Raw genomic sequence first — 13,376 nt, 5'->3', positions numbered from 1 at the left:
CACCACAAGCCTATCATAAAAACTATAGCATGTCAAGGAAATGATTTCAATGACTCTGCATAATTATTATTCTTTTCGTAATACATTCAGAGCTCAGTTAAAGCTATCATAAAATCTAAGGCCAAATCCTTTTCAAATTCCAAACATTCTTGGAGTTTCTGGTAATTGTGGTCTACACCTGTCATTCAAATTATTTCACCAAATGATAGTGAAAACGACCATATCCCAAAACTGGTAGCATGCATTTTAACACATCTTGCATTTTTATGTAATTTTATTATTTTTTATTTTGTTCAAGGACTTGTTTGAGACATTTAAGAGATTCAGTTATGATACTGCATTCTGGAGGTTAGAGGGCAGAAGTGGTGCAACATCAACATTTACCACTTACAAGGGATGAGAGGATTTGTGGTATTAATGAATCTCAAGTTTAACTGAATCCTTGCAGAGGATACACTGATTTAATTTGAATACAAGTAAACTATGACTGAATTACTGCATCCAGTGCATCTTCAAAATCCAACATGTGGCACATATTTATCTATAGAAGAGAATACTTTAAAAAAAATCAGTGACAGGGTGTAACACATGACTGAAAGAAAATCTTAAAATAAAATAAAGTTGCAACACGCTCATTACTTCTTGTTCTAAAAAGTCATGTGAAAGTAGTGCAACATCACTGAGAATAAACAGACTCTCATAACATTTTGAAAATTAAATAGCAAACACTACAGTACATGTTTGTAAAATGTGGGTACATTAGGAAAAAAATATACCAGAAGGTAATGGAATGTTTAACCAACCAGATTACAATGAAAATGGACGTAGTCTTCAAGGTATGGTCACTATATCAACTACTCTTGGGTCCTGGAAAGCACAACATCAAAATTGCGGAAACTATTGCCATTCTGATCCTGCAAGAACTACAGGTAAAGAGAAAGGTTTGCATACGTTTGGGTCATGTGAAATTGCAGTCAGGTCCAGCCGGCTTTCGCCGCCCGCTTCATCTTTCTCTTCTGCCTGGAAGCCTGCCTGTGGGTCAGGAACCTCAGGCACAAGAGAAGGCTGCCTGTACCCTTCCCCTGGCCTGTGGTGGGTAATGCCATGCAGCTGGGGCAAATGCCACACATCACTTTCTCTAAAATGGCCAAACTGTATGGTAACATCTACCAGATTCGATTAGGCTGCAATGACATTGTGGTACTGAATGGACATACTGTACTGCAATAGCTCTGATCCAGCACAGCACTGTGTTTGCAGGAAGACCAAATTTTCCTCTCTTTTCTGATGATTTATGGTGGCAAGAGCATGACATTCAGCAACTATAGCACACAGTGGAAGACACATTGCAGAATTGCTCAAACAACCATCAGAGCATTCTCTTCAGCAAACAGCCAGACCAAGAAAGCTCTTGAGTAACATATCTTGGGAGAAGCCTTGGATCTTGTCCAGATTTTCCTGAAACAGTGGCAGTCCCAGAATTTTAACAAGCTGTTATTTTTTCTTAATTAGGTACTTTTCATGATTATTTACCCTCTCAAGCTATGTTATTTCAGAAATAGCTATACATGCCAAGGATAATAAAAATATATTTTCACATTGTGCGTATTGTGCTATATTGCAAATAAATAAGACTGACTTGATCAAATTCTAACTGATGAAATTCAGGCCTGAGGTGAACTTCAGAAAATGGCACACCATTATGTTTATGGAGACAAAGGATATAGGCTAAGCCATAAACCTATGAACTGCACACAAATAGCAGATTACATAACGTATGTGTGATATTTCCCTCCTGATTTAAGATTTCCATTTGTGAATTGTATACACTTTTCATGTCAATTCTTCATGCTTCACGGTAAGGTTGCAATACCTCCTGTTGGAGTACACTGATTTACATAGAAATGATAAACATGGATCTGAAGAGGTGCTAATATCTAGACAAACTGAAGACTCTAGATCTGATACTCTGCCCTACCCATCAGGGTGTGTGCAGCATCTCCACCTTCTGCTGTGACCAAGAGCCTGCAGGACATTGCAATGGTGGAGAACTCTGAGGAAGGCTTGTTTTCACAGGGGTTAAGTCAGAGCAGGCCAGGCCGATGCATAGGTTCCGCACTGTTCTATTTTGCTGTCAGGATCGAGACCACAGGGGATCCCACAGGGGGAGAGTAAGCAGGGAGGCAGACGGCTGGCTGCAGAACGTGCCTTCAACCGAGCAAGCCCCATTGCTCTCCCCTCCATGAAGAGATGTAGCCCTGCTGAAAGACTCTCCACCCAGCCACCCAGCATACCCAACTTGCAAAAGTCTTCGAGCCTCTCAATTTAATTCCTGACAGGAAAACGAAGCTTGAACCGAGCCAACAAGTTATTTTTTTCTTGTCTCGTTTCATGAAGCCTCAGTACCCCATTACTGCCAAAAACCACTGAAGAGATTTCCAGATAAACACCCAACCCAATTGCTTTCCTGAAAAGATATGACACAATAATTTTAAATGCAGTATAACTAATGTAAAGCAGTTATGTATGTAAGTGGGGAGAGGTGGCAGCTGGCAGCCAAATCTAATTAGATAAAATTACACATTGCAACTGATAACGGTTGCAAGTCCTTTCATAATGGACATCAGACCGAATGGCAACATTTCCATTATTTTAGCTATTAAGGAGTCAAAATTATTTTATACAATAATTTAATTACATTTACCAAGTCCTAAAGCCCACTGAAACCCATAAAGTAAGCATCTTTCAAAGACTTATTACAGGATTACAGATTCAACAGAAGACATAGAGTGAAGACCTTTCTTCCAAGAAATCAGTACAATGATTGAATAAGCCTTCCATGAAAAAAAGAGGAAATTCAATATCAAAAGTAATAGGAGGTGAACCACATATGCACACAGCTGCTCAATTCAGCCTTGCTGAGGTAACCTCAAGGTAGGTTGAGCTGCAGCCCAAAGCTTCAGCAAAGCATATGAAGAACGGAGTGGTGACTGAACTAGAGGTGTGACCTTTGGATTCTTTGGGGTGAGGTGCTGAGTAGTCATGGTATAGCTTTACTGTTTTTCTAGAAAATTTTAGTTTGAGTTTTCTATTTTATGTCTGGTTTTAATTTATGGGGGGTGAGGTGGGCGGAGTGAGGGGGAACACATCTCACATTTCGAAGCCACAAACATTTTGTTGGAATCAACAGACTCCATAGCACAGTGCAAGGGAGTCCAGGGGAGAGGGGGTCCAAACACACTCAGCTTCCCCTACAACTAAACTGACCAGGGAGGAGATAAATGGTTTGAGGAAGGGTGTCAAATCCCCTTGTTTAGCATTGCCTTTCTATACTCCCACTGTCCTGGTATTGGCCCCATGGATCTAAAAAAGAAAAGAAAAGAAAAAAAAAAAACAGTAACACGCAATCTCATGAGGAGGTTTATCCATATTTATTTTGGGGTTATTACAGAACATTTTCACTTCAACCACACTCTAAACACGGGAGATATGAGTTCCACCTGTGCATACGAAATATGTGAATAAGAGAAAACTGACTGAAAGACAGTAGAAAAAAATCAGTAAATGGAACACAAATAATACCTTTTATAATACAGAAACTAGGCATTTGCTAAAGTTTGAACCTAATAGAAGCATTGGTTTAATTTGTTTTTTTAAAGTGAATGTGAATTCTCTAGTGAACTAATTCTACACAAGCAGTGAACACATGATTTTCTCAGTGAAATTTTCAGCAGCAATGAAACATTACAATTTATGTATTTCTGTCACTTAGATATGAGTTTCAGAACATTTCACACCATAAAATATTTCTAATGAAGGAGGCATATTTGAACAGATGGGGATTTCATAGTACCTATCGCAGTCAATCATAAAAAAAAAAACATATCACTTTACTTCAGATATCCAGACACCACACATTTTTACCATTCCCAATGTCCTGAAGAGAATCCAAGTTGTTCTACTTGCCAACTATTACTACAGAATTTTTCGACCACAAATATTCACATAAAACCAGGTGGCAGGCACACTTAAAAAGTCTATTGCTTCAGAGTTTAGAGAGATGGATACTATAGTTTTAAAGATATTCAATCTAAAACAAAAATGTACTGTACATATGTTCATTCACATTCATACAAACATTCAGATTCTCTTGATCCCTATTATACATGTAAAAACCTGCATGGATCTCTGATTTAGCATTCAGAAATCCTGATCCCTGAAACAAAGAATAACTAAAGTCATGAAAAATATATGAGGCATCAGAATATGGAATTGGATATGAAAAAAAAAATTGTCATTGAGATGGAGTTTCAGTGCAAGTGATCTGAGGCTTGTAACTATGCAACTGTATGCAAGTGTCTAACTAAAAACATTGGTCACTGTTAATGTAAAGTGCTGTCCACATGATACACAATTAAAGGCCGTATCTTTAGTATTCTTTCTTCATCCTAATCCTAATTCTTCATTTCTCATACTTTAAACATTTATTTCTATACTTAAAACAGGGATATGCTTATATAAATTTTATGAGTACATTCCCTATGTATAACCTCAAAATCAAAATTAAGATGTTGAAACATCAGTCTTCCCTGGTTCGTTAAACAGTGTCTTGCTCTGAGCTCAATGTGTTCCAGCATTCCTTATTTCAGACTAGTCTCTGAGAAGTTGTCCGGGCAAGGAGTACTTCTCTAATACAATATAGATCTTTGGGACTGAAGAGCTTGCACTGCTTGGGAACTGAAGGAACTAAAATATTCTTCAGCACATATAAAAAACTGTCTGGCCCAACAGAAAATATACACTCAAACTGAAATACTATCACGCAACCATAGAAAGTGAACGTTCTGTCTAAGACTGTATTGATGTTGGCAGACAATCTGATGCAAGGAACACATGTAGATGTAAGTTTAATTCAGGTCAACTGTCTGCAAGCTATGGGGTCATTCCAGACCAGACCATTCATAAGAAGTCCAGGAAAGATCCACATTTTGTGTGAATCACTCTCTCTGTTTTCACAGCTTTTCCCATGTTCTTGGGAAAAGAAATATTATTACTGAAGGTGTCAATGAAATTTCATTGATTGGTAAATTACACTGATTGAAGGAATGACAAAGAAGTGTGTTTACATTACTGATTGATGGCATACTAACTAGAGCAGTACACAGTGGAAAGTAAGAACGCGCCTATGACTCAGTCACAACCATGGACTTGCTCAGAAAGCTAGGGAGTTTGTGTTGGCGCACTCCGAGTAGACATCACGTACCGCATTAGGCTTAAACTGGTGCTTCTGACGATGTCATTAGCAGTGACACAGGTGTAAATAAGTCTGCTCAGTGCACTCCACCCCCTGATGAGTCAGCACAGCCCTGACTTCAACATTCTGAAGAGCACTAGGAACCCCTGACCCATGTGACACAGAGGCTCAAGAGCACATAACCATGGCAGCAGGAAAACACTAAATTTAACAAACAGGTCATACTGCCCGCTGCTACTCTTCCAACTATCACTTTATCACGTTATGTAACGTAATAATCCCACTATAAAGCTATGGATTAGGCTACGCTACACATAAAATTCATTTTCATTCCTGACATATAGACATGATTTCACCGCTTGAATTTTGTATTTAAAAATATCACCACATTTTATATATTTTAAAGTTAATAGAGTAAATTATCAATAAAATTTGTGAATGCAAATTTATATAAATACTGTTAAACTCAAAATAAATAAACATAATATTTCATAGACAGCTGAACATGAATACATGAAAATTAAAGAAGTTACAACACCCATCAACTTTTAAGCCATCATGGCAAGTACATACTGCAATTAAAACACAAATCACAAACCCTGGCCTTGACAAAATACAGCAGCAATATAGTGTGTACTGTAGATAGACTACCAAAATGTCCATTGGCTATTCAAAGTCTTCCAAACTACTGTATATTGACTAGCACAATACTAACAATCAAAAAAAGCATTTAATTTTTCAGTATAACACAAGGGCATTTCAATTCTGAAAGTGTTGAGTAATGTCACATATAGTACTACTGAATCAGTATACACAGAACAATGTAAGAAACTGAAAAATCTGTTTCTACACTAAAGATCAGTGGGATACACGTGATCACAAATGTTCAACATAAGAACACATCAGATACTTCTCAGAAATTTGATCAAATTACGGCACGATCCTAATATATAAAATATGCCGTGAAAAAATATTCAACATTTAAAAAGGGAAAAAAATCACTTCATAAAAAATACTGGCTGAAAGGAGCCAGACAGAAAAAAAGACACTAATTTCTCTAGAGGAATCAGAAATAAAGATTTCAGTGCTAACCCTCAAATGACAGTGCGCTGTGCTTGAGTTGAACTAGCTGTTGTTCTCGGACCAATTGAGACTGTCGGCTTATGAAGTATGACACTTCCTTTAACGCATCCTCCCTGTCATCAGGGCATTTCTCCGTGCACTAAGAACAACTGTGTACTCACTCGACATGGACGGTGTGCTTATTTTTTATTTTAATTAAAACTAATGTAACCCAGAATTGGTCAGTGACGTCCTGTTGGTAATTCTGGTTTGCCCAAAAATATTTTTCTTTCTTTCTAAAAGCCCTCTGGAATTATGTCATACCCTTGAGAATTGTGCAACACTAACAATATTGTTCCAGTGGATATTACAATGGGGGTAAAACAAGAGCAAAGCCCCTCTCAAATAATTAAGTTATTTTTCACAATACGGGGTTGATATCGTGCATAAAACAAAAACTTTGGTCAGTTTCTTCATCTGATACATATAAAGTTGACAGATTCGGCGTCAGCTAAACTTATCGAGATGCCCAAGCATGCACTTTGGAATCTCTGAAAATAAATGTAAATAATGAAATTACTCGCATTTGAAGCCCATAAAGTTTGTATTTTCAGTGCATGTTTGTAGTTTATGGGCTGACTTAACCTTTACAATTACAGACTACCTCGCCATTCAAAACATTAAAAATGGCTTATGACTTCTTATAACCCATTCAAAATTTTATATCTATGGGAATGCTACAAACTGCATTACCGCATTATCATTGTATTTGGAAAGCACACTCGGCATAGAGCTGGGCTTAACAGTGCATGGGAATGTCAAACAATGTTTGTTGCAGCAAAGCCCCCATAGTAGAGCGGGGTCTCAGTGCGCACATTTGGGTTTTTACTGAGAAACGCGGTGACTACGTGCTCCAGATCCACATCCGCTGGCCTCCCAGGCAGCTCCTGTCCCCAGGCGGGGGTCTCCATTGTTCCCCGCCTGAACCATGGGGCTCCTCAGTTCCTCAGGGGTTCTAACGCTTCTTCCAGACTGCTGGCGTCTCCGTCCTGAAGAGCCAGGAAGACAGAGGCAGGATTTACACACATTAACCTGCCAGTTCTCCCCCCCGCCTCTCCTGACGACTGAGCACGGGGCTGCTGAAAAGGCTGGGTCAGCAGAGCTCCACGGGGCCAAAGGCAGCATTTCCTGAACGTGATTATTCACTAGCGACCAGGCGAAACCAATGACTCAGCACTTGTCCACATTGTCATAGGAGTTTGTGATAAAGTGCTTTCAAAAGCACGAGAATGGAGAATGGACAAGAAAACAGAAGACTTCTGGGAACGGAAAACCCTTTATCATGCAAGAAATGCTCATAGACTGATCAAAATGATTTCGATTAATCGATTCTGAATTCTGGGAAAGGGCTGGATGCTGTTAATAAACACAAAGTCACGGACACACGGACAGGTGCAGCTAGCATGTTGCATGCGCATGCATGTTAAAAGAAGCCTCAAACACAGGCGTAGAGGTGTAGAACACGGGCACAATGAATCACAGGGGGGGTTCCCCCCACCCCCGAGAGGGCTGCGCCGAACACACCAACAAGCAGCCACCAGAGTCCTCGTCACATTCAAGACACATTGCTGGGGTAGAGGGAGGGCTTGAGTTTGGGAGCATGGCAACCTGAGTGAGTGGCAGTGCCTGGATGATGCAAGCACAAGCAATTGTAAAGGGCGAAATGAAAGATCCTATGAGACCAAAAAAAAAAAAAAAAACTAGCAGTCAAGGGGAAAAATATAAAATAAAAACCTTAGCAGCGTTAATGACTGCTCTACCTTTGGCACTTACCTCATTGGCGATCTTCGGCATCTTGAAGGCAAGCTCAGCCCAGGTCCTGGCCTCAGGAATTTTCCCCAAATCCTTGTGGCACTAGCAATTACAATTACAATGAAGCAATCAATCAAAAGAGCAAGAGACATGTTCTGGAAAGAGCTGAAAACTTGCTATGACCGATGTAGCCCATTTTCCAGTTCTCCACCCATGACTGGCTCACGGCTCCCTCGTATGCGTTTTCCATCAGGCGGCTGACAGGACAGGCTCTGGAGATGAGTTTTAAAACTCTCTGAGCCACAGTGACTGAAAGGGACTGTTTCTTCAGGTTGTGCGGTGCAGACCGTTGAACATGGCAGCGTACCCCAGGCCCCTTTCTCCACCAGGGGAGCTGAGGAAAATCAACATCTAGGCCTGACAACATAAACCTTCCAAAACCCAAGAACGTGAGGTGAGCTTTAAACAATGACAGCTCAGCAATGAGCTTTTATTAACTTTAGCCAGGCGAGATAACCCTCGGCCTTCAAAGTGGAACCTAATAAGAGCAGGACTTTCCCCACCCCAAAAGGGTCGCTGATGATAAAGCCTTATCACCAATAGACCACAGCCCCATGGCTTGGTGACAGATCACTAGCTCTAAAGTCACATGACACACACCTAGAAAACCACCCACGGTTGCAAAGTGAAGGCCTGTCTAAACTGAGTGATCAAGAACCAGCGTGCGGCTAATGTCCTCCACAGTAACTTCATTTCTGGGACCCATGAATCTTTGGCTGAGGCGTGACTAGGGAAGTTTAAGAAGCTTGTTCAGCGGTGGAGCCTCAGGGTTCCTCCAGGGATTTTATCCAAGGGGTGGTCCCTGCGTCACACTTCACTGGCAAACTGCAGCTCCCGTCTGACCGGGCCGAGAAAGGGTTAAGACGATCAGACTGACGTCGCCACGATAGAAACGCGTCCCTCTGCGGCTCACGGGATTGTGGGAAAACCGTAGCGCGAGTCCGACGGCCCCCCCTGAGGCCATAAAACTTCTGCGATGTCAAATATGACAGAGGCGAAGACTGCATGTTCAGACCGAAACGCTCAGCTGGCACCAGCATTAAGCGGCCCGCGTGAGACTGTCTCCGCGCCACACAGCTAGCGCACCCGCTCTGTTTTCCTTACTTTTTTCTCCTGCAAGACAAGCAGAATATACTGCTGTATTTATGTGCTTGTTCAAATAACAAAAAGAAGGAACAGAAAAGAGAGGGAGCCCGTTTCCAGGCAGGACTATGGCGTGAGAAATGATGAAAAATAAATAAATAAATAAGGACGGCGGCTCAGACAGCGTCGGGGCAGCCCTTGGAACCAGAGGCAGGCCTGCAGCAGTGGGAGGACACACAACAGTTCCCCTTCGCTGCAACAGCCGCAGAAAAACAAAACAGAAAACAAACAAACTATAAAAGACATTCATTTCTTACGCGCGGAACCACAGTTAAGACTGCATGGGTAACCGACCTCCCCAAAACAAACCTCCAGCTGGGTCTGCTTCGGCTCTGGGTACGGAGAGAGTGAGACGGGGCGTCTTGCGGCGGACCGCGGCCAAACACGTTGGCCGGTGGTTCTGTGCTTTAACACGGACAAACAGGCCTCTGGGCACGCAGAGTAAAGTGTTCCCTTACCTTGGCAATGTAAAGCCTGGCTGTCCTCGAGAAGCCCGGGCTGACTTCTTCAGCCTACACAAGACAATACAGAAACAAATGCAGTGAGGTCTTGGATGTTCCTGAGAACTTAATGAGTCTTTGATGTCCATGCCTGAGAACATAATACAAAGCACAGACCACCATGGAGCCCGTTTACCTAACAGAATAAAATTGGTGACTGAGACAGTGACGCAAGATGCGAGATAGAATGTTGCTACACTCAATCTAGCATCCCGTGACTTAGATCTCACCTCACAGAAATGTGTGACAGTGCATTAACTGGAATGACTTCTGTTTGAACAATTCATAGTAAGACATGAGGGTTCATATCAATGCCCTGCTTTTTTCAACATATGTAGAATCTGTTCATGCAATCTAAGGGAGTCTCACAGTAATAATACCAGCGGGTATGTAATGTAATGCAGTAAATAAAAATGCAAAATCCTTTCAAAACTGCAAGATTAACTGACTTCTGAATGTGCTAAGCAATTGAATTTTGGAAAAGGGAATGCATTATTAAAGGTTCTGAAAATCAAAGTGGTACATATGACAATCACACGTCTTGCTGTGCGGAGGCCTGATGGAACAGAAGGACCTTCCGTGCATGTGATGTCACAGGACCCATGGCGCAGTGAGTGTGCAGGGACGGTACCTTGAGGAAGTTCTCCAGGGCGTCGTGCAGCGTGGCGGTGGGCGGAGTCTCAAACAGGGCAGCCGCAGCCTTCTTCTCCAGCCATCCCAGGGAAGCGACCTGGAAGAGAAACGAGAGGGAACGGTGAGCTATTCAGCTTAGCACACACACACTTATCCATGGTGCTACACATTTGGCACCGCAATTTATTCAGCTCGATTTCTACTCTGATATTGTGTTGAAGGGGACAACAGCAGTGTCCTTATTAGGCCAAGTTTGTGAACTACTACAAAACAACGCTGTCCACATGGACAGGGGAACAGAGAAGTACCTGAAATTTGTACACTAGCACTCAAGAAAAATAAATGGAAAAACTCAAACATCATTAATTTAACAATTAGTAATTATTCATGTACATAAAATGGATCATTCGTTTTATAGGTAGCACATAATCTTTTAGATTTAACTGCAGCCTCATGCTTCCTTGGCATGGCATGAAACAAGTTCTGAGGGTCCCATCGAAGGTTTCTGCGTTCCTGAAATGCATCCCATCGAAAATTTCCAGCAATGAAGCATTCTCACAGTAACTTGACCACAATTTAGGACCTACAGATTCTCAAAAGGATTCTGATCTGGTTATAGGGACGGCCAGCACATAGCCATACAGTAAGATATGACTTCTGGGAGTGAATCCAAAGTATTGAATGAATACCGCCAGCTTCAAGACAGGCCATGTTAACATCAGCTATAAAATCTAGGAATTGGTCCGAAACAGCTCACATGGATCTTGCCAAGTGCTTCACAAAGCCTAGTCAAGTTGCTCCTCAAAATGGAAATTCTTATCTTTGATGTGTCAAGGTAATGTTCAGGGCCTTTGAAAATCTCACGTGTACCCAGCAGTCAATTATAGAGCCATCTCTGCCTATTCCTCATCAGCTCCTTGTTTAAGCCCATGTCTCTTCCCCTCCTTCTTAATGCTTCTTGGCATCACATGAAGCCAGTGCCGACATTTGTGTTCATATTCATTTTCAGTATTTCTTCTTTTTGAAGAGGGAAGGGGAGGGTCAGATTTTTTCCTGTCTGTGATTTTCCTGGTTTTATATAAACACGGGAAAAAACTGTTAAGGTCTGGAAACAGTCATTTAGGGCTAAAAACGCAACGTCTGGAAAGGTGAATTGATAGAATTATGGTTCAGTGTACACAAGCGTTCAAGAGCAGCAACTACTTAGTGGCTTGGTAATCCAAGCTGAAGGACTTTTCAAATAAAGCCGCTCTATGCTGCTGATACTGCTTTGTAGTATGGGTATGGCACCACAAGGTCTTCTGCATTCACTAGGCAGGGAAACCAGAGCAGAAGCTCAATCCAAATGAGGGAACCTGCAAGATCAACTGCCATTCAAACCTCGCTGCAAGAATGCACTTATATCTGTGGGAACCTTCTGCCTTTATAAAGAAGGGCTGCCAGCAGTAGCTAAACCCTTTAGCCTTCCATAGCTGCAGGCCACTTTTATTTTCCCCAGGACACGAGGGCGCTTCAGGTAAGAAAGAACAGTGTGTGACAGCCAAGGCCTTGAATGGGGCCACAGTAATGCGATACATAGCCATTCTTTTCCAGACCATCACAGGTCAGAAAAGCATAAAATTGTACCTGGAACAAGCCAGTAGTTCAGTGAAAGATGAAGCCTCCTCATTTAGCCATTCTTTCCCTTGGGAATGAAGAGTACGTATAGTATGTGCAAGATAAATGCTTCCCCAGCTCTCTATATGCAAGAAATCATCTGCTGTGTACACAGGTATGGAAATTACACACACTGCCAGACAAGTTTACTCCAACCGTGAATTACAAACGACAGAGCACTGGATTCTAAGGTTAAAGCTTGCTTTTCTGTGGAACAGACATGTTCCTGAACATCAAGATGCAAGACAGTCTTCAACAGAAAGCATGAGAAGTGATGGAACTCTTTACTTATTGTTTGGCCATTGCTTCTAATTACACAGAAGCAATCTTGGAGGAAAGAAGCAGAACTGCTGTTGGTGTTTGTCACCATATTATGTCCCCATACTCTGGCACACTAAAACACACACCCACACAGACAAAAGAATGGATTTCTCTAGCTAGTGTTGCAAAGACTTCCCAGTGTCATTTCAGAAAAGCAAACAGACAAAAAACATTTTGATCACTTTTTTGGTCCTCGCTACCAATCCCTTCCTCACCAAATTATTTAGTTTTATTTTTTTTTTTAAGAGACATTTTTTGCCAAATACAGGTTTGGTTACAGGTTGTTTTGAGCGACTTTTACAATTGCATAGTTTTATTGGGGAAAGGTTAAGCGATGAACGGAAATATATAATAGTTTCATCCACCATTAGTTGCACGGTAGAACATCGTCTGCAAGCAAGGCTTCACTCAGACAGCAGGTAAACCTGCAGGTGAGACTAAGGTAAATGAGCAAACTGTCTGTAGAAAGCAGACATGGGTGCCAGACTGAGATGATTGATGTTTAGGTGCAGGCAATAACACCCCTACGAAGCCAGAGCATTACCCATATGTATCATTAACTTGCATGTTGCATCTTGCTAGTTCAATTTTGCTTTTGGTTTCCTGAAAGTGATCACAATTGGCAATTAACATGGTATATATAAGTTTTCAAATTCCCTTATTACAATAACTAAAATTATTGTAAGGCACAAAAAATGTCCCCCTAAAAAACCCTTAAATGTGTCCTTACAATGCATTTTATATGACAGCTCCCACGCAAGCCAGACTGCAGCTTCCAGCATGGAACTGAGTAATACCGGCACTTCATTTACAACAAAGCCATCTAAAGCCAAGTTTGTACATAAATACGAAGTAAAGTACATTCAAAATGGTTAATTTTGAAAAAGGTTAAGAAGACCACACAAAAGAACATTACATTAATAAAACAGGCAAAA

The 13,376-nt window shown here is 41.3% G+C and overlaps 1 protein-coding gene across 1 annotated transcript in view; it reads right to left on the bottom strand.

The window, feature by feature from the left end:
• Window positions 1-3,409: 3,409 nt before the first annotated feature.
• Window positions 3,410-13,376, bottom strand: part of LOC118207568 (regulator of microtubule dynamics protein 3-like) — a 38,889-nt gene continuing 28,922 nt past the window's right edge. Inside the window, exons 9-12 of the mRNA XM_035381298.1 lie at window positions 10,463-10,561; window positions 9,790-9,843; window positions 8,150-8,230; window positions 3,410-7,365 (exon numbers count right to left, since the gene is read on the bottom strand). Coding sequence (XP_035237189.1) covers window positions 7,315-7,365; window positions 8,150-8,230; window positions 9,790-9,843; window positions 10,463-10,561 — 285 coding nt within the window. The 3' untranslated portion in view covers window positions 3,410-7,314. The remainder of the gene's footprint in view (window positions 7,366-8,149; window positions 8,231-9,789; window positions 9,844-10,462; window positions 10,562-13,376) is intronic.

This window comes from Anguilla anguilla, chromosome 1 (genome assembly GCF_013347855.1).
Source record: "Anguilla anguilla isolate fAngAng1 chromosome 1, fAngAng1.pri, whole genome shotgun sequence".
Classification (NCBI taxonomy): Eukaryota; Metazoa; Chordata; class Actinopteri; order Anguilliformes; family Anguillidae; genus Anguilla; species Anguilla anguilla.
Note: the sequence above shows the minus strand (reverse complement) of the source record. Positions and strands in the feature narration are given on the sequence as shown.